The following is a 20,454-nucleotide window of genomic DNA, read 5'->3' as shown; positions in this document are numbered from 1 at the left end:
ACAGAGATAAATGGTCAGAGGAAATGGAGACATAGAGGGGGTGAAAGTAAAATAAAGAGGAAGAGAAAGCTGCTACAGAAACAAATGGCTGCATTAAAGTAGGGTATCAGAAGGTTGATATTATTTATTATTTAGCTGATCAGAGCTGCTATTCTGGGCACTTCTACACAATATTTGTCAGTTTTTAGTAGTGGTGGAGGAAGATCCTTGTGTCAAAGCAGCAGTACTGCAGTACACCAATACTCCATTACAAGTAAGAGTTCGGCATTGAAAATGTCACACAATAGTATGAAGTATTTTCAGCAAAATGCACTTAAAGTATCAAAGTGTCATTCAGAAATAAAAAAAAATAAAAACATCAAATTAAAATGAATAAATAAAATGGGGAAAACACAAAATATGAGTAGTGGCTGACACTCACTTCTAACTATGTGCTATTTTAACATGGGGAAATGCAACTATCAACACATTGATATATTGGCTTAGACTTTGTGGAAAGTGAGAGTTACAGAAACAGAACCAAGCTACCTGTGCCACTTCCTCGAAGTCTTCGTGCCGTTTCTGTAGAGCTCGGGCTCGGTGGAGGGACTTTCCCACGCCTGTGTGTTTGCTGAGGAAGGCCTCGCCGTGGTTTTCTATCCAGTCCAGCACCTGTGCAGAGAGGCCACATGTCCATAAAGTGAGACTGGCACTAGGAAAGAGGCAACCACAAGGGGGCGCTCTAAGGTGGTAGATAAGCCACAAGTGTCGATGATAATTAAAAGAGTGTGTAAGAGAAGAGGAATGACAGAAATAATGATCAGCGTTTTACAAGGCGTTGCACTGAGCCTTTCTGTTTCGCACTCCTCTCCCTGCACTCTGTCCTTCACGGCGTTAAGGGATGAACAGCATCTGCTTGGACATATGACCCAATTTGGTTGCCATAGCAACAGTTGCCATGTCAACGCTCTCAGGAATGCCCATGATTTTTGGACAGTGTGCAACGGCGTCATCATTTTTGGACCATTCGATTATGGCATTCTCATTATGCTCGTTTTCAAGCCTTTACTCTGCATTTCAGACATTTATCTATAAAGCTCTTTTCCACTGAAACGCATGATGAGTGAAGACGCAAGGTTCCAGCAACTTGCTCAAGGACATTTTGATAGGAAACATGGTTGCTGCTGGGATCAAACCCTCTATTAAGAGCAGAATTCTTCTAACCAGTAGGCTACCCAGCAATTTTGAAATTACTGTCTAACCTCTCTCATAAGACTGGCAATTAAGTTTGGTCTTGGAATTACCACGTGTGCAATGCATATAAACAAAAACATCTACACAGTATGTATGTGTGTGTCTGTGTGTACCTGTTGGACGTCCTGTTGAAAGACACAGAGCTGCAGACGTTGGTGCAGCCGCACTTTGCGGTGTTGCCAGATGTTTTCCAGCTGTCTCTGGTGATGCAGCACCTCATGGATGATGTCCAGGACGTGGTGCACTGCCTTGGAGTAGTTTGCTGATGCTGTCAGTGAATCAGCGCTGCCCGGGGTCAAAGGTCGCTGCAGCTTGTCCAACAGGGCTTTGCCATCTTGGCTCACCTGAGGAAGAGTCAGAAAATAAGTTGTCATGTCATGTTGAACTACAGAAATGCACAGGAGTGAAAAGCACTAGCAATGAAAAGTATGGTTGCATGAATAGGTTTTGTATTTGACTTCACCTAGAAATATAAACATCCTCCAAATACCAACAGCCAGCAAACTGTGTGGATGATTGCCTGGGAAAGCACACACTTTTGATGTAACATTTAGTATACTTAAAAAGTACTTAGTAGTACTTAAAAAAGGGAAATGATAAATGAGCCACAAAGGAGGAATTAGTGAGAAACACAATAAAACGTTTACAGTTGCAATTCCTTTTATATATTCCCAGTGTATAAGTAGTCATCTATTTTAAATAAATTTGTAGTACAGAGTAGTACTGTGTAGACGTAGCTTTAATTTTGACTTTATCCTAGTGTACAAAATATAATTCTTCCCCAAACAATATGAGAGCTGCAAACACAGTTTGTGAGAGAAACTTAATTTTAAAGTATACATTTCACTAACAGAGAAAAGCTACCCCAGTTACTGTATGTGAATTATGATCTAATAACAAAATGGACCTAATAATCACTCTTAGAAGTGTATTCAAAACTAGGATAAAACAAGGATATTGCTGCAAATTAAACAGTCCGTGCTTTAGTGTGATGTAAATCGTTATTTTCTACTCTCAATTGTTTTGCACACTATATAAAAAAGGTTAGGTTTGGAAATATTTGGACAGTGACACAATTTTCATAATGTTGGCCCTGTGCGCTAACACAATGGATTTGAAATTAAATCATCGAGATGAAATTGTAGTGCAGACTTTCAGCTTTATTTTGAGGGTATTTACATCAAAATTGGAGGAAGGGTTAAGGAATTACACAAATGGTCATGCATAGTCCCCTTATTTCAAGGGACCTAAAGTAATTGGACAAATTAATATAATCATATATAAAATGTTCATTCTTAATACTTTGTTGAGAATCCTTTGCAGGCGATGACTGCCTGAAGTCTGGAACCCATAGACATCACCCAACGTTGGGTTTCCTCCTTTGTGATGCTTTGCCAGGCCTTGACTGCAGTGGTCTTCAGCTGTTGTCTGTCCGCAGGTCTTTCTGCCTTAAGTTTTGTCTTATGCAAGTGGAATGCATGCTCGATCGGATTGAGATCAGGTGATTGACTGGGCCGTTGTAGAATATTCCACTTCTTTGCCTTGAAAAAAACTCCTGGGTTGCTGTTGCGGTATTTTTTGGGTCATTTTCAGTGGCGTTTTTTGGCACGGGCGAACAGACGAGAACTTAAAAATAAATAAAAATAAAATCCTCTGCGCCGCGTAGCGTTTTTATGTTTTCTATCATTTCACTGTGTGGGGAATTGGCAGATCAGCACCCCCAGCAGCTGCAGGCGCCCTGCTTGCTGAGAGAGGTCAACACCCCCTACTTTCACAATGAAATCGACTAGTCCGTAAAGCGCGCCGCGGCACGAAAGATAAACACAAAGTGACAGGAGAAATGGGAAGTACACAGAGACGGAGCAAGACCAAGACGAGTCTAAACCTTTCTTTTATGTCAATGGTCTAAACGCCATTGACGTCTGTCAATCTGCATTGACAGACAAAAACTCATGACAGACCTCTTCAAATTAAAGCATAGGGCCTTTTGAAATTATAGTATAGGGCCTCTTGAAATTATATATATATATATATATATATATATAGCTTGTTTTAAGATTCATTAGAAGTATACGTTTTAGTGTATTAATACATGGCAATTTGTTGAAGTATTTAATGTGTCAACTCTCACTGATTCTTGCTTACTCATTACATGGCGTTAGTAGTTTTAGGAGTAGGAGTTGGTATACATATTCAGGGGAGCGCAAGGACGGGTACAGCTTTATCAATACTAGTTAAACAGTTGTACAGTTTTATTCCCAACTTGTATATATTTTAAGTTATTTGTTCTTATATTCTATCCTATTATTATTTCATGTATATTGTATCCTATTATTTCATTTATATTCTGTATGTGCTGTGTGTCTGATATTGTGCTGCTGCAACACTGGTATTTCCCATTTTTCAGAAAGGTCAGGTTTTAGTTGTAGATTGGGTTTGCTGTTCTTAGTGCTATAGTGTAATAATTACATTCTCTTTAGTGTGTTTTCACATTTGTGTGATGAAGGATTTGTGCTATTTCGAATATTTATTCTATATAGTGTCTTCTGGCAATGTTGGAGGTAGAGATTGTGCGCCTCGGAGGGGGGCGCTCGAAGGGGGTCTCGCCTGGGGCGTCATTCAATGTAGAACCGCCCCTGGTCATTGTCCATCTGTACTGTGAAGCGCCGTCCAATCAACTTTGTTGAATTTGGCTGAATATGAACAGACAGAATGTTCCTATAGACTTCAGAATTCATGCGGCTGCTTCCATCTTCTGCCATATCATCAATAAACACTAGTGACCCAGTGCCACTGGAAGCCATGCATGCCCATACCATAACACTGCCTCCCACCGTGTTTTATAGATGATGTGGTGTGCTTCGGATCAAGAGCCGTCCCAAGCCTTCTCCAAACTTTACTCTTCCCATCATTCTGGTACAGGTTGATCTTAGTTTCATCAGTCCAAAGAATGCTGTTCCAGAATTGGGCTGGCATTTTTTTGTAGATGTCTTCTGGCAAACTCTAATCTGGCTTTTCTATTCTTAAGGCTTATGAATGGTTTGCACCTTGTGGTGAACCCTCTGTATTTGCTCTCGTGAAGTCTTCTCTTTATGGTAGACTTGGATAATGATACGGCTACTTCCTGGAGAGTCTTCTTCACTTCACTAGATGTTGTGAAGGGGTTCTTCTTTACCGTGGAAAGGATCCTGCGATCATCAACTGCTGTTGTCTTCCGTGGACGGCGGGGCCTTTTTGTATTGCTGAGCCCACCGGTACGTTCCTTTTTTCTCTCAGAATGTACCAAACTGTTGATTTGGCCACTCCTAATGTTTCTTCTATCTCTCTGATGGATGAAACAGCTTTTGGCTCAATTGTCCAATTACTTTAAGTCCCTTGAAATGAGGGGACTATGTATGAAAATGTTTGCAATTCCTAAACCCTTCCTCCAATTTTGATGTAAATAACCTCAAATTAAAGCTTAAAGTCTGCACTACAATTTCATCTCGATTATTTCATTTCAAATCTATTGTGTTAGCGCACAGGACCAACATTTTGAAAATTGTTGTCACTATCCAAATATTTCCGAACCTAACTGTATGTAGAGGTGAAGTGTGGTATTACCTCAGAGTACGCAGCAGTGATGTGTTCATACAGGCCTTGGTGGTGGTGGATGGCGTCTTCAAGGTCTTGCAGCTCCGAGGGCAAATCCACCTCGCCGCACGCCTTGCACCACGAGTCCACGTTACTCATGTACTGCAGGGGAAGAAACGCACGCTTACATTTTCATAAACTGCATGAGACACGGCGTGATCATACCGGGAGTCACATGCAAGTCAGACATTACTATTTATACCATTACTGAGCTTAAAGATGCTGAAATGTCCTTATTTATGGTTATGAGCTCTCAAAGTTTTTTCAGAAACATTATACATGGCTGAATGTGTCGTTTATTGGCCTGTGGTGCTTTCCGAGAACTTGCAGTACACCCCTGTGGGAGGGAGGAAAACAAAACAATCAGGAAGGCCTCAAAGAAATATCACAAGCTGAAGTGATCTCATTATTGCCTTTTAAACATCTCTCCCATTATAATTGGAATAAGAGACATGAGTAGAACACAGATGTAAAATGAGCTTCTCGGTGTGTGTGTGTGTGTGTGTGGAGGAGAAACGGTTGGAGTGAAAAAAAAAAGAAGCAGTTCCTATTTTAGCTCACCAACATGAAAGGCTGATCTGATGACAGCAATATTCCAGGTCGGAAAAGTCGCACCACCCATGTTCCCTAGTTGGGATTCTGCTTGTGTGCTTATTCAGGCCATCAATCATTCCATAGTGGCCCGACTAACGAGCACAGACAGAAATTACCGCAATAACAAATGCCTTACTAACATTCTGCATATGTGTATGTAAATATATGTTAATGCAACGCATATGTTAGGCCTTATAGATTTAATGAGGCCAAAAGGGAATTTTACAACCCCTAAAGTGTGTGCATATGTGTCTGTGTGCATCCATTAAGATAGTGTAGGTCAACACCTCAGCTGGTTCCAAAGGTACCTCAATGTGAATTTTACTGACTTCAGTTTCCACTGTACTGGACTTGAAGGAATAGTTTTTCCAAGAATCAAACAAACAACAAACACTGTGATTAATTAATGAGCTTTAGACATGCTGGGAAGGTTTGCTAAAGGGCTGGAAATTCTAGATGATTTTCTATGTTCTTGCGAATTCAGTAGAGCTAAAGCAATTATTCAATCAGTTGATCGCCAGAACATTAAATCGGCAACATTTTTGATTATCGATTCATCAATTTAAGTCATTTTTAAAAGGGAAATGTCCAAAATGTACACGTTGTAGTCTCTCAAATGTGAAGACTCCCTGGGCTTTTGCGCCCCTTCAGGCGTATTTGTATTCGCAATGTGCGCGTAAAAGCATGGCGAGGTATGTACAAACAGGCCGCAGTGAGGTAAAAGCGCAGACTGCCTGTCGCGGGGACTGAAAATGGCAAATTGCGCTTTTCCGTGTCATGCATATGCATTCATGGTAGGGTCAAGGGGAAAGTGGGAGTTTCCCATAAACAGATGGGAGGGGAAGCGTAAAGTGCGCCTAATTATGTATTCCACAGTATGCAAAAAAAAAAAAACGCCTGAGACAACACGCCTATTTTGCAGTGAAAATTCTCCGCCTCTTAAAAGCAGGTGTAAACCAGGATGCAGGTTTCCTCGCATATGCCTCTTGGTAAAATGGCAGCAGTAATCCAAGCAAGACGAAGACATAGGCCAAGGAGACGAGCTGAAAGGATTTTTGCCACAAGGATCACACTTTTTCAGTTGAGTGAACACAAAATCATTAAGCATTACAGATTAAGCAGCCATGCAATATTACAGTTAGGCTACTGGAAGAAATCAAAGATGACATCGTATCTCCGACTCAGTGTTCACATTCCATTCCAGCAGTTGTTAAACTCCTCGCTACGTTACAAATATTGGCATCAGGATCATTTCAGACATAGCATAAGTCATAGCATCAGCAGCGGGAATATCGCAGTCTGCACTCAGCCGTATCATAGCACAAGTACTTAATGCTTTGCTACAGCGCACTATGCAATACATACATTTCCCCACCACTAATGCCGAAATAACACGCATCAAGCTGTTACTTCATGAACAAGCAGATCAACTTCCTTATCGCTAAATCTTTGTTTTCGCTGTTTTGACTGACTTGGTAGCTGATCCATGATAGAAAGATGCACGTAATTTACGGTATAGTGGGCGGAGAAAGGCGCTGATTACCCGATGAACTGCAGGTTTGGTTAATACGACGTGAGCCGAAGTATCACAGCGTGTGCTTTCCGCAGGTTGGCCATGGCGCTGATGACGCTACATTCGCAAATGTACGTACACCTGGCTCCCCTGTGCTTATTTGTCGTATATGATAAAGAAATTAATATATTTCAGTTTAGAACGGTTATTCCCACAAAACAGCCCTACACCTGTGTTATCACATTTGTGTCTGACTCACCTGGTCACATTTCTGGTGGAAGCTGGCTGACATCTCCAACAGCGTGCTGCGTTCATCCAGCGCCGCGGCGAAGGCCTTCCACTCCTGCTCCAGCTGGCCGGAGATCTGCTTGATCTGCTGGGAGGCGTAGTGACCCGACTCCAGCAGTCGGTTGCCCACTGACATGATGCGGTTGATATTCACGTACACGTTCTGCACGGCGGGACAGGGAGAGAGAGAGAGAAAGAGACCATTGAACAGAGGGTTGTGGGTAAATTAAGCACCCCACAATGGGTGAAAATTAAATAAAAAATTTGAGTGACTAGATTGATTACTCCTCTCAATGGTTTCATAACTGTTACGTAAGGCCGACTGTGGATAAAGAACAGGATTACTTAATACCTGGTTGTCCTGCTGCTAACACGCAGAAAATGTGCGAGTGCACACAAGCTGCTCCAAACAAACACTCAAACACAGCACTAGAGGTTGACGCTAAGTGCAGTAACTATATGATTATAGAGTGCAGGGCACGGACTTGATAGTCCAAGTGGGTGGAAAAGCATTACCTCCTGCGGGGAATCGGTGTGTGCGTTTGTGTATGTGTGTGTGCGCATCTTACCATGCAGTTCATAGCGAAGTGGTTGTGCTGGGTTTGCAGCTCTATGGCGTGGGGGTGGTTGTTGCCAATCTCTGTGTAGCCTGCCAGGAACAAACCCTTGTTGTGCATGATCCAGTCAAACATCTGAAGCACGGGGAATGACAGACACACAGAAAAAAAAAAAAAAGGTTAGCAAAATGAAAACATGCACACACACACACACACACACACACACACACACACACACACAACACACACACACACACACACACACACTTAACTTTCACAGATCATTGCAAGAGCAGGTAAAAACAAACAGCTGGCACTTAGCCATGGGGGTAGATTGACGGATTGTGTTTGGGTACTGCTGCAGCGTGCGGATAGTTGTCATCTTTCCAGGCCAGAATACAGAGAAATGGACTGCCTCTATTAAGAGTATCCTCTCAGGCTCTCCTCGAGAACAAACTCCTGGCCTATGGTGTCCTAGCAACAAGCTCCTACGACTGCAGTGTATCCAAGACTGCAGCTCTCGCTCTGTTGCTGCAACCTGCTATTTTATTCTACTCGCTCAAACATGGATCCGTTTCTCTCCCTGTCTCTTTCTATTTTGTGCTGCAGCTGTCATCACACGAGCCATCTGGGGGGGCAGCCCGAGTAGGTGGCTTTGCACCTGCATGAGCTCTCCTCCATCTTCCCGTCTCTCTTCCTGGGTTGTGGCGGAGGATAAAGCTATTTCAGTTTTTACCTCCCATTTTATTTGTGGAAGAAAGTTTAAGCCACAGTTTTAAGGGCAAAAATGAAAAAAAGGACATACATTTATGAGCTCTGCATACACAGCATAAATCAATGCCTCTATTGGCAGCTATGTGCCTTACACTGATCACAGACCGTGGTTATAGATTACCACTACATCACTGCTCATGCTGAATGACAGCCCCCCGACTCCCAGCATCCACCGACCTTCTCTGCGTCCTGTTCGAACAGGCGGAGCTGGAAGCACTGATCCAGCTGGAGCTTGCGGACGTGCCAGGCCTGGTGGAGGTGCTGTCGGGTGGAGTGCAGTTTGTCCAGCAGCTGGGTGATCCGTGGCACCAGGCCCTGTGTGTCGGCGTTACACATCCCACCGCTGCTACTGCTGCTGCTGCCGCCGCTGCCGCCACTGCTGCCGTTACGGTTGGAGAAGGACTCGCTGCTCTGGATTCTCTGGAGCAACCTGGAGATGGGTTTCATGTTGTGTTTTAATGTCGAGGCCAGCATTACTCATGTTTGTGATTTGCCACAATTTCTTTACTGAACAAAGCTTTGCATTGGTGTGAAATATGTATGTATATGTATATATGAGAAATGTTTGAGTGGATTAGCACGGCTAGAAATCCCATTGACAGAAGTAATATACAATAAACAACCATTCCATTTATACGGTTACATTTGCAAGGATTGGATTCTTGTGAACTCTTACTAAAACGCTAATGTTATATTTAGATTCAACTAGGTAGGAAGTGTATTAGGTGTTTTATTGTTGTTCAGAACAACTACACCTGAAGGCGGGGATGAAAAGCTGGCCTTCATAGAGAGGAGGGGGACACCATATTGTTTAAAGATGGAGATAACGACCAGGCAGACAGGAAAACATTTGGAAGAAGTTGATTACAGTTTCCAGTCTTTGCCCTACTGCTCAGTCAAAAAGCAAGCAAAAAAAAACAACAACATAAGTATTTCTGTGTGCCTACCTCTGTCCCTCGGTGTCCAGCTCCTCTATCGGGGCTTTTATGACTTTCTTCTTCAGCGTGGCGTGTTCTTCTATCATCCGTCTGGCCCCTTCCAGATCTTGGGGAAAGTCTTTCCTCGACACCGTTTCTTGCATCTCCTCTAGTCGAGCCAGCATCTGGGTGGCGTGCCCAGAGAACTCCTCAAACGCCACACGCACCTGGATTAAAACACAGCAACACATCTGAGTGAGGGGCTGTAAGTTTACGAATATAACAGAATATATCTCTGTTTAAACCACTAACTACTCACACCTGAACTATTACCCCCTTCTAGCACTACAGCTGCAGACATAGTCTAATTCACTTAGCTTGTTGCTCTCTGCTTATTGAGTACAGCACTTTTGCATTTGAATGTCAATGGGGATTTTAGGGATTTCAAAATAGATTTTCAGATCAGCCAGACGGGCTTGAGTGACAGGATGGGTGGGCCAATCTCACCTCTATCCACTCTTCATGGTTGTACTCCAGGCTGCCATCAAAGTCAGCCGTCAGTTGGGAGGGGTCCACTACCTTCGTCAGGCCCTCTAGTGACACCATGGTAGTCTAGGGAGCAAAGGTGGAAGAAAAATAGTTTAGGGGAGAGGGAGGAGAGAGAGAGAGAGAGAGAGAGAGAGAGAGAGAGAGAGAGAGAGAGAGAGAGAGAGAGAGAGAAAGGGGTTTAGGCGGATTTAGGTTCATTTCAGGCAATTGAGTGCAAAATGCTTCTAATCTCTCCTCTCCTCCCACTGCATTTCTTTGCTGCCTCCTTGCCTTGTTGAAGATTTTGTTATTTAGAGAAGACATGACCAACCTCTAGTTCCCAAAACCTAGCAGCACAGGTTTAGTTCAAGACAGCAGGGTTGCAGGGATGGGATTTTTAGAGAAAGCCATGTAATTAATAACTTAATACATCAATGGCATGATGACTTAAGCACATTTTATCCTCTTCGTCCTGCCAATCCAGCCCAGTGCAGCTTAATGATACCATAGAACATTTTAAAAAAGGAGCCACCAAAAAACTGTTTTTTACAGCATCCACTGTTCTATCACAGACCAAAAAAACTCCTGCACACAAACACACACCACCAATCAGCTCCGACCATGTACATTACTGAGTGTTACTGTAACAAGTGTGTGTGTGTGTGTGTGCGCGCGTGTGCGTGTGCGTGTGTGTGTGTGTGTGTGTGTCTCTGTGTGTATCGAGGATTTTCTCCTGGCTTTTGTAAAATGAAAACCAGAGGCAGGACATGTTTCTCTCCTTCCTTCCTGTTGAATTGAGACAGGAAAAAAGGAAGCAGTGAGCCAAAGTACAGAGTGCCGACTGCAACCTTGATTTTGATTGTTGATGAATTGCTCCATGGTTCTGTGGGAGGAAAAACGGTACCCAACACCCCTGGCCGATTCTCCCTTTCACCATTCAACAGAGTACAAATAAATTATCTTAAATAACAATAGCAAACATAGCGATTTCGGTGTTTTCCCCTGGCAAGAGCCACTATGCTTTTTTACCCAAGGACAACAGTGTGTTTCTGCACTGTTTGGCCTACACAAAGCTATCTAGCTATCGTTCTGTCTCCATCCATCTCTGGCCATGTGTGTGGGGGTGTTGTGCGGAGGTGGCCTCGCAGAAACACAGAGGCACTGAAACCAAACGGGGAGACATTTCCTTACTGTATTATTTAAACTGATCATTTTTTATAACTGGTAATATGCAACTCTTGCACGGGGAGGATTTGAATTTTACTTCACTCTAAAGTGAAGGACAACCACAGGGTGATCAAAGAGAAACTGTGTCAAGATGTATTAAGTGTTTCCTTCTAAGCTTAGAAATCACAAAAGACAACATGTCGTTTATAGCTGGACGCAGCACACCATTTTACTCAGGCATGGACAAATTTGCACACGTTTACTGAAACGGTTCTGTATGTAATTTACTTAAATGAAAAGTGAAAAAACTTCATCTGCATACTTTAGAAATCTTTATAAATGTACAGTATGAGTTCCGGTAGTGACACACAAATGCAGAACACATACACATGTAGGGTATCCAATCAATGCTTGTGTGGCATGGCAGGGCAGCTCGTGGATAACTAACCTGCCCCGTGGCATCGGTCTATAATTCCTCTCACATAATCAATATGGTGTCATCCGACTACAGCGAACCTGTGTGTGTGTGTGTGTGTGTGTGTGTGTGTGTGTGAACATTCAGAGCTATTTCCACACCAGTGCATCCACTAGCTGTAGTCAGAGGCTCAATGGAAACGTATCAGAAACACAATTAGTAGTAACATAGGGGGACTATGTTACTGTATGTGGGTTTGTATCAACACGTCTCACTATGAAGAAGAAGCTGATCATTATCATAGTAAGCAAGCTTTTTTTTAACAACAGATCAAAAAGGAGGGTGGGAAATTGTTATCTGGTCCTCATTAGAGGGCATTTTCTAAACAGGCTTCAAATCTGGCAAAGGCATCTTCACAACTTCAAAAGCAGAGAACCTGCACCGATTCGTCCATGCAGTGGTATGTTCAGTGTTGTGCCGGTATTTTTAAGAGCACACTGGTGCGCATCTCGGTGTCGCTTCAACTATGAAACGGTCAGAGCATAAAAATAAGCCTGTTCTTGTGAATACATCATTAAATTAACTGTGAAAATATGTTCTAACGCTTGACTGAGAAGCATCACAAACACTCGTCCTTGTGATGTGCTGTGTGCTGATTACGTACAATGAGCAGCTCAGCTGGCTACGGAGGTCGTGATGACAACTCAGCTGACAGCATATTAAGGGAAAAAATGATCCACTTTTATAACTTAGTACCTCAAAATGGCACATATAGAATTGAGGCACTTGATTTCTCTACATGTGAATGCTTTCAACAGTCATTACAGCATGCCTATACTGTACTATAGCCAAGTTGTTCCTCACCCGAGCAGCATATAATTACATAATAAAATAATAATCATTGTTATGGGTAGCAAGTGACATGTAGCTGTGACTATATAGCCTCACATGTTAACTGCAGTCGTTACATCTCCTCTGGTTTATGCTTCGATGACATCATTTGTCATCCATTAGTTTACATCTATTGCTGTCATGTAAGGCAATACAGTATATGACTAAACATTATGACAATCCTAAACAATCGTATTCTGGCATTTTGTGTTGATTTTAGCAATTTAACAGGTGTAAAAAACAACAACATGTTTGCAGCTTCAGAGGCTGTCAATTAAGTGAGTAGCCAGAGAGCAGAGATGACATTAAAATAAACCGTTATTGTTGAGAATTATAGGTTTTCCCCATCCTACCTCGAATTCAAACTTGGAGCTGCCGAAGTTGGTCCTTTGCTTCTGCCAGAAATTGTCTGGTTTGATGATGAGGGCGACGTGGATGCAGGAAGGGAACGACTCCTGCAGGATCTTCAGCAGAGGCTTGATGCTGTCCCACTTGGAGCCGCGCATATCAACGATGACTGTGAAGCCATGTTTACACACCTCCTCACTGGGATGGATGGAGGTCAGCGGGAGTGGGAGGAATTATAGAGAAGAGGAGGGAGGGAGGGAGGGAGAGGCAGTGAGAGATTGGAGAGAGTATAATCCAGAGAGAGGAGACAGATGACAGACGTGGGAAAGGATGAGAGAGGGATGGAGAGAAAAGAGAAAGACGAGAAGAGGGAGATAGAGATTGAAAAAGGGAGAAAAGAAATGAGAATCAAAACAAACAGAGAGATGACGCACTTTCTATACTGTGAGAAAAGCCTACGCAGCAAACACACACCCACGCACATCCACGCACATCCATGCCCACAGAGAAACCTGCGCAAATGAGTCATAAATGTGTGCAGAAATACAAAAAATACTAATCAGCACATTTGTGCAACCTCATTTTCCTGTGGTGCTCTGTTCTGGCCATCATTATTATGACATAACCCTACACACAGACACACAGACACACACAGACACACACACACACACACACACACACACACACACACACACACACACACACACACACACACAATACATGTACTCACCTGAAACCAAAATCTGTGTTAATTATGTAAGACATTACCAAAAATAACTGTTTGTCTTAATGCTTTTAGGAGCAAAGATATTTTGTAGCCTGTTTGGCATCATGCATCTTATTACTACTACTTATTTATTTAGCAAATCTGGACTGCTTCTTTTCCTTTTGGTCATTTAAGGCATTTAGAAAACATCCTTTCCCTCAATTTTTCAGACTTCGCTTACAAATATAATTTTCATATCCCTCCATTACTGTAAATGTATCTATCCTTTTTCAAACCTCTTCCCTCTCCCTCTGTAACAGCCTGTCAGTAGATAGCCAGTGTGCAGATGTTGCCTTTCCGAAAATAGAACACCACTGGTCACCAAACAAACCACACAGTTGAGAGAGATTACAAAAATATGCAAAACATGACACAACACAATGGTGTGGTTGTGAATGCCTAAAGGACACAAAACAGTAAAAAATGAAATTAAAAAAAGATCATTTACAGTGAATGTACCCGCATTTTAAACCACTCAGAGATAATGTGGTGGAGATGAGAGTAGATGGAGAGAAGATGGACAGATGGAGGGAGGAGAGGAGCGGCAGACTGAAGAGAAAGAGAAGTAAACCGAGAGCTGGAGAGGAGAGATGTTTTACCTGCGAGGTGAGGAGCTACTCGTCCACAGTAACTACTGCTGCTGCACTGCCTCAGCTACTGCGACACTTTGTTTTGCTTTCACACACACACAATCGCACACACCTCCTCACACATGCGCTCTCCATCTCTGTCAGTTTTAATACCCCCCTCCCTCTCCCTCTCCCTCCGTCTCTCTCGATCTCTGATGATCCCTCCTTCCTTTCCATCATTTGTTTTCTGTTATACATCCCTCTCTTAGCTCAGGCTTTCCCTCTCAGCATCTCACTGTGTTTCTCTAGAACTGATCTTTGGCAGCGAAGAAGCTGCGGCAAGCTAACTGGTGCTGAATTATTTCTCTCTCCATTCCTCCCTCACAGGCTCATCTCAGCTCTCTCGTGTGTTTGCTTACAGAGCCTCATCCACTTGCTCCGGGTGTTCGCTTTGTACTGAGGCATTGCTTCTCCTTTCTGACAACACACACACACACACACACACACACACACACACACACACACACACACACACACACACACACACACACACACACACACACACACACACACACACACACACACACACACACACACACACACACACAACGATACTGCACTTGCATGCACACCACAGAACAAACGTAATGAATGTGTAACCTGGGGATGCCGGCGAGGTAGGCGATCAGTCTCCTCAGGTCGTCCGTTCGTATTCTATCGTGGTTGCTGCGTGATGGAAACGTTAACACCGGACCACCGCGTCTGTCTCTGCCGCCTGAGGAGTCACACACACACACACACACACACACAGTCAGATTAGAGACAGAACATACTGTTATTGGCACTCCTGCTTCACATCCAGAACTGCTGGTAAAATTTCACAATTTACTTTAAAAGAAAACGTGTTTGGACTTTGACATACTGATTGTGTTTTAGTGGAAAGCAACATCCGTGATTCTGTGCCTATGATGAGCCATTGTAGAGCTAATATAGTTCAAATAAGCTGAGTGTTATATTACGGTCACTAAATCTCCAAAAATCTGACTGGAGTAAAATAGGCATCATAGTAACAACATAGCTAATCCAACGAATGAGTGAAAGGCTTGACAAATATGGGATGCTGAGCGTGCTAAATTAAAAACGCCCCTGGCGTCACAATTAATTTGAATTACCACTTGCTCTGCTAGAAACTCAAAACTAAATGGGAGCATTCGAATAATACAAGGCGCTCAAAAACCTCAACACAGAACATTTTTGAAAGGTAAATAAAGAGACAGGATTTCTTTTATCCAACTTCACAGTGAAGAACTTTCAGGAGCTGCATTTTGACCTCTTCACACTAGTTCCTATTTTTTTCCGAATATCCATTCTAGGGGCTATGCTAGGCTGTACATAGGCACATAATGCTAATGTTCATACTAGCATGACAACATGTTCACATGTATAATTTCCCTATCTTAGTTTAGCTTGTTAGAATGCGAACATCTGGTAATTAGAACTAAACGCAAAGTACTGCTGAGGCTGATGATAACGTCATTAATCTTACAAGTATTTAGTTATAAACCAAAGTATTGGATTCATTTTGACCTGATGGCGGTGCCAGATGAAAAGTTAGAATATTGCCAAAGTGATTACAATTCATCCTGAGGGGGACGTGAATGTGTGCACTAAATTGCATGGCAGTCAACGCAATAGTTGAGATATTTTACTCAAAACCTCATTGTGGCACTATAGGAACAGTCCGGGGGTCTCCAAAGCCAGCAGGATATTTCATCTGGGGACCACAAATGTCTGCACACACTTTTGTGCCAACACATCAAGCAGATGCTGAGATATTTCACAGGATAATTGAAAACTTTGACCTGCTGGTGGCGCCAGATGGAAGGCCAAAGGATCATCAAATTCAGTAGGATTCATCCTCTAGAGATCCTGAACGTCTGTCCAAAACGACATGGCGATCTGTGTAATAGTTGTTTAGATACTTACGCTGTAGTGAAGGACAAACCGCCAGACTGACATTGCAATTCCTAGAGCTATGCCGCTAGCATGGCTAAAAATGATAAATACAAGCAAACAGAAGCAAGCTAAAAGCATGGTTTCTGTATTTTATACAGTAACCCCTAACGGGCTACAAATTTTGCATAGCTGACAATTTGTCTGTTTACAGTATTTCCGCCTTCAACAGCATTCTGGCCTGAATCCAACCTTTTGAATATTATTTTGTCATTTTTTAATTGCTAGTTGGGTAACATTTGCTGTTTACAGCACATAATCATGAGACTGAATCATGAATATCTGGTACTATAATAATATTATCTGGCTTCTAGTTTCTGACCAGTTGCAGAAGCAGAGCCGCTCCACTCACGTGGGAACTTGTAAACGCTGACTGCCCTCAAATGAGTAAGTTCAGTCGGGTTGTTGTGTGCCTGTAGGCTCGACCCGGCTGCTCAGAGGAGAAACTCAAACGATCACGTGGCAAACAGGCAAACATGAATGAGGGCGACCATGGCCAAATTATTAAGAAGCCCGATTCAGGATAATAGGCTTAGCTCTTTTACCCTCCTTTTCACCAGTGGTCCCCTCTCTACCTCCCTCCCTCCTTCAATTCAAAGCCAATTACTCCACCAGCGACTACTATGGGATGCGGTAGCTGAGAGTAAGTCATCTCCATGGCAACACCACCCAGTCTCTCCTTCTCTCAATTTCTGTGCGTTTGTCTGAATCATCTTCCTCATCATTGTGTTTCTGCCTTTGACCTTCGCTGCACACACAAGTAGACCAAAGAGAAGTGCGCACACCGCACGCACACGCTAATTAACATATATTTCGACTTTGTTATTCCATTTGATACTGCTGAGATCTATTGCATGAGTGTTTTTCCATTGGCATGCACATAGATACATGTGATGATAATACGCTCACACATGCACAAGCTGAATAATGTTATTGTGTGTTGTACAAATAATCCTGCTGGATGTTCTTGGCAGTCCAGATCTCCTGCTTGGCCTCCTGTGAGTTTTCCCTGGCACGACTCCTGTGTGTGTGTGTGTGTGTGTGTGTGTGTGTGTGTGTGTGTGTGTGTGTGTGTGTGTGTGTGTGAGAGAGACACGGATGAGCGTTCCTTGGAGGGGGAAAAGACACAGCTGTAGCTTACTATTCTGTAGTCCCGCTGATACTGACTAAACAATGACTGTCTGTGTGTGTGTGTCAGTGTGTGTATTATGTGTAGTCTAAGTGTGAAGAAGGGTCAAGGGTTACGTGTCTGGGTCTCGGTCTGACCACGTGAGTTTTTACAGGCAGAGTGCACAGCTTAATATTATCAGAGAGAGGAGAGAGAGCCAGAGAGAGAAAAAAAAGCAGCGGGAGAACGTGTACAGTTCATTAGCCTTGTCTACTATGAGGAGTTTAGAAGACTTGTGACCAGTGTTGGGAAGGATACTTTCAAAACGTATTTCGTTACAGAATACATGCCCACAAATGCAATTTGTAACGTATTCCGTTACGTTACTCAATCTGAGTAACGTATTCTGAATACTTGGATTACTTCAGGATTACTTCCACATTGAATTGCGTTTTATAAGTGTAGGAATGCAGCTATCACATCCAGCTTACTAAACAGGCCTATAATGGTGTGTTCTTTTTATTCCAACTAGCTGAATGTGTACCTGAACAAGCAGATAGATTATTGTATTGGTAGTCCCGAACTGCATACTACAAAAATCTAACCGCAGTCTTGCTACCACGAGCTAATTTTAGCTAACGTTAGCTAGCATGTAAAACGGGGCTAGCTAGTCAGTCTTTAAACGGCTCTGGAGCTAGTAAATCAGCACGTAGGAGAATGTAAAGTCGCACGTCAACGTTAAAATAGCAAGGTGACCAGTAAAACTACAGAAGACGACTACACCTGGCTAATTAAAAAAATAGCTTACTTTAAGATGCTTCTTCAGGTTGGAGGTGGAGTAATTTGGACGCTGAAAGCAGGTTGGTTGCTGGCAAGCAGAGGTTGCACTGCACAGTTATATTTCATTCTCCCTGTTCGTTCTTTAATGTGAAATGCTGTTTGAATTTCCAAGATAGAAACTTATTCCTGCCCTGGCTCTGTCGTGCAGGTTCCGACTCCATTGTGACTGATCACGCAAATAGCTATTTTTTTCGATTTCATATCGGGGCTTCTGGAAAATGCATAGAGTTGCCTTAATTTAGTCAGAGTGAATAAACTCGTGAAACAGATAAGTATCGTCATGTAATCCATTGATTTCAACAATGTAACTGTATTCTAAATACCAACGATTTAAATTGTAACTGTAACGGAATACAGTTACTCATAATTTGTATTCTAAATACGTAACGCCGTTACATGTATTCCGTTACTCCCCAACACTGCTTGTGACACACTCTTACCTGACAAAAAGGCAACTTTTTCTTTGAGGATGGGAAGTACCTCCATTGCTCTCATCTCCTCATTTCTCCTGAAACCTGGATAGAGAGAAAGGGAAAGGGAGAAAGAAAACAAAGACACATGAGGTTAAAGAAAGAAAAAAAAGCATGTCCCTTTTTCCTTGTCCCTTATCAGCTAGGACTTTCTTTTTTTAAATTGGGACAGAGGAGATTTTGTCCACTTGTAATCTGAAGATCTGCAGCTTTTAACCACAAGGGCTTGAATCCAATTTCGGATAGCATGCATCACGGAGGAAAAAGTCAGTACGTTTCACTCACAAACACACCCGCACACACTAAGCATTAACATAAAATAACACTATTAAATGCCGCAGACACGGAGAGGATTGTTACATAGTGAGTATCTGGTGAATGTTCACATCTACCAGTAAGGGTTCAATAGTAGAAAACAATGCTAACACGCTGCTGTTAAGCAGGTGTAATGTTTACCATGTTAGGCATCTCAGCTTAGTGTTCCAGCATGCTAATATTTGCTAATTAACACAAAACAAAGTGCACCTGAGGCTGATGGGAATGTCTCCAATTTGGTCATGATTCACAAAATCACAAAAGTATTTCAATTGTTGTGACATTTCACACAAATAAACAAATGTCGACCTCATCGTGGCACGAGAGGAAAAGTCAGGAGAGCACCAAAGTCTTTAGGATTCATCCCTCGGGGACAATGAACGTCTGCACAAAATTTCATGGCAATCCATCGAATGGTTATATTTGAGATATTTCCGTCTGGACCAAAGTTGTGGACCGAATGACTGACATTGCCATCCAACTAGTCTCGCATTGCAAGACCTTCCTCCACAGCGCTGCGGAGGAAGGTCTGGCTAGTCGACACAGCATTCCGGGGTGCTCTGGTTTATTGGCATTTCTTCAAACCAATCGCAATCGTCCTGGGCGGCGCTAAGCGCCACACGGAGGCCCCGGTGCCGCTGCAAAATAGCCTCGGGAAGGAACTTGTTTTGGTGGAACGTGTACATTCAAAGTAGAGATGTTCCGATACCGATACCAGTATCAGTATCGCCTCTGATACGGCCTAAAACGCTGGTATCGGTATCGGGAAGTACTGGAGTTTATGCACCGATTCGGTACCACGTAATAAAGCCCTAAAGAAAACCTACGTTGAAGTAGTTTATTTATGTTCTTTTTCCGTTATAACTGACTGTCAAACTGGAGAATAAAAGAAAGTTCTGTGGCATTCATTGTTTGTATTTGTTCATGTTTCACAAAGAGTTTAACCTGAGCCAGACCGACAAAGATAGAAATCATATCACATCCATACAGGGATAGTAGTATACAGTTGTTAAAACATAATATAATATATGACACACTGGTATTGGATCGGTAGTCAGTATCGGCCGATAGGCAAGTTCAGGTATCAGATTCGTTATCGGGAAGCAAAAAATTTTATCGGGCCATCTCTAGTTCAAAGGTTGTTTTAGTCGTGCAACAGAAAACTCAGATTGGACAGATAGTCTAGCCAGCTGTCTGGATTTACCCTGCAGAGATCTGAGGAGCAGTTAACCATAGTCCATACGGACATACGAGAGAAATTTTCAGAGGCAACGGAGCAGGTCGTAGATGTAAACTACCATCCAACTAACATGCCTAAAAAAATAAATATTACCCAAATTATTACATTCCATGTAACCATTTCTATTTAACAAACCGTAAACATCCTGGGCATTGTCAATTGACTGCATGTTTTCAAGGTAGAAATTGAGACATCTCAGCTTTCAAAATTCTCTCAATTTTCTGTACAAACTGCAGTCAGAATATTTTCTAAATGGCACAATTAAAGAGGGCCAA

At 42.6% G+C, this 20,454-nt stretch overlaps 1 protein-coding gene across 10 annotated transcripts in view; it reads right to left on the bottom strand.

The window, feature by feature from the left end:
* trioa (trio Rho guanine nucleotide exchange factor a) overlaps positions 1-20,454 on the bottom strand; it is an 81,882-nt gene that overhangs the window by 30,122 nt on the left and 31,306 nt on the right. For 9 of the 10 annotated variants that reach the window (XM_039820061.1, XM_039820053.1, XM_039820062.1 and 6 more), the window contains 11 exons: positions 18,595-18,669; positions 14,854-14,968; positions 12,864-13,056; positions 10,017-10,121; positions 9,540-9,736; positions 8,770-9,022; positions 7,831-7,953; positions 7,233-7,424; positions 4,837-4,968; positions 1,347-1,577; positions 529-651 (listed from right to left, as the gene is read on the bottom strand). In XM_039820061.1, coding sequence (XP_039675995.1) covers positions 529-651; positions 1,347-1,577; positions 4,837-4,968; positions 7,233-7,424; positions 7,831-7,953; positions 8,770-9,022; positions 9,540-9,736; positions 10,017-10,121; positions 12,864-13,056; positions 14,854-14,968; positions 18,595-18,669 — 1,739 coding nt within the window. Of the gene's footprint in view, positions 1-528; positions 652-1,346; positions 1,578-4,836; positions 4,969-7,232; positions 7,425-7,830; positions 7,954-8,769; positions 9,023-9,539; positions 9,737-10,016; positions 10,122-12,863; positions 13,057-14,223; positions 14,366-14,853; positions 14,969-18,594; positions 18,670-20,454 lie in introns of those variants that run through there. The other variant, XM_039820060.1, reaches the window with a different exon arrangement.

This window comes from Perca fluviatilis, chromosome 13 (assembly GCF_010015445.1).
Source record: "Perca fluviatilis chromosome 13, GENO_Pfluv_1.0, whole genome shotgun sequence".
NCBI lineage: Eukaryota > Metazoa > Chordata > Actinopteri > Perciformes > Percidae > Perca > Perca fluviatilis.
Note: the sequence above shows the minus strand (reverse complement) of the source record. Positions and strands in the feature narration are given on the sequence as shown.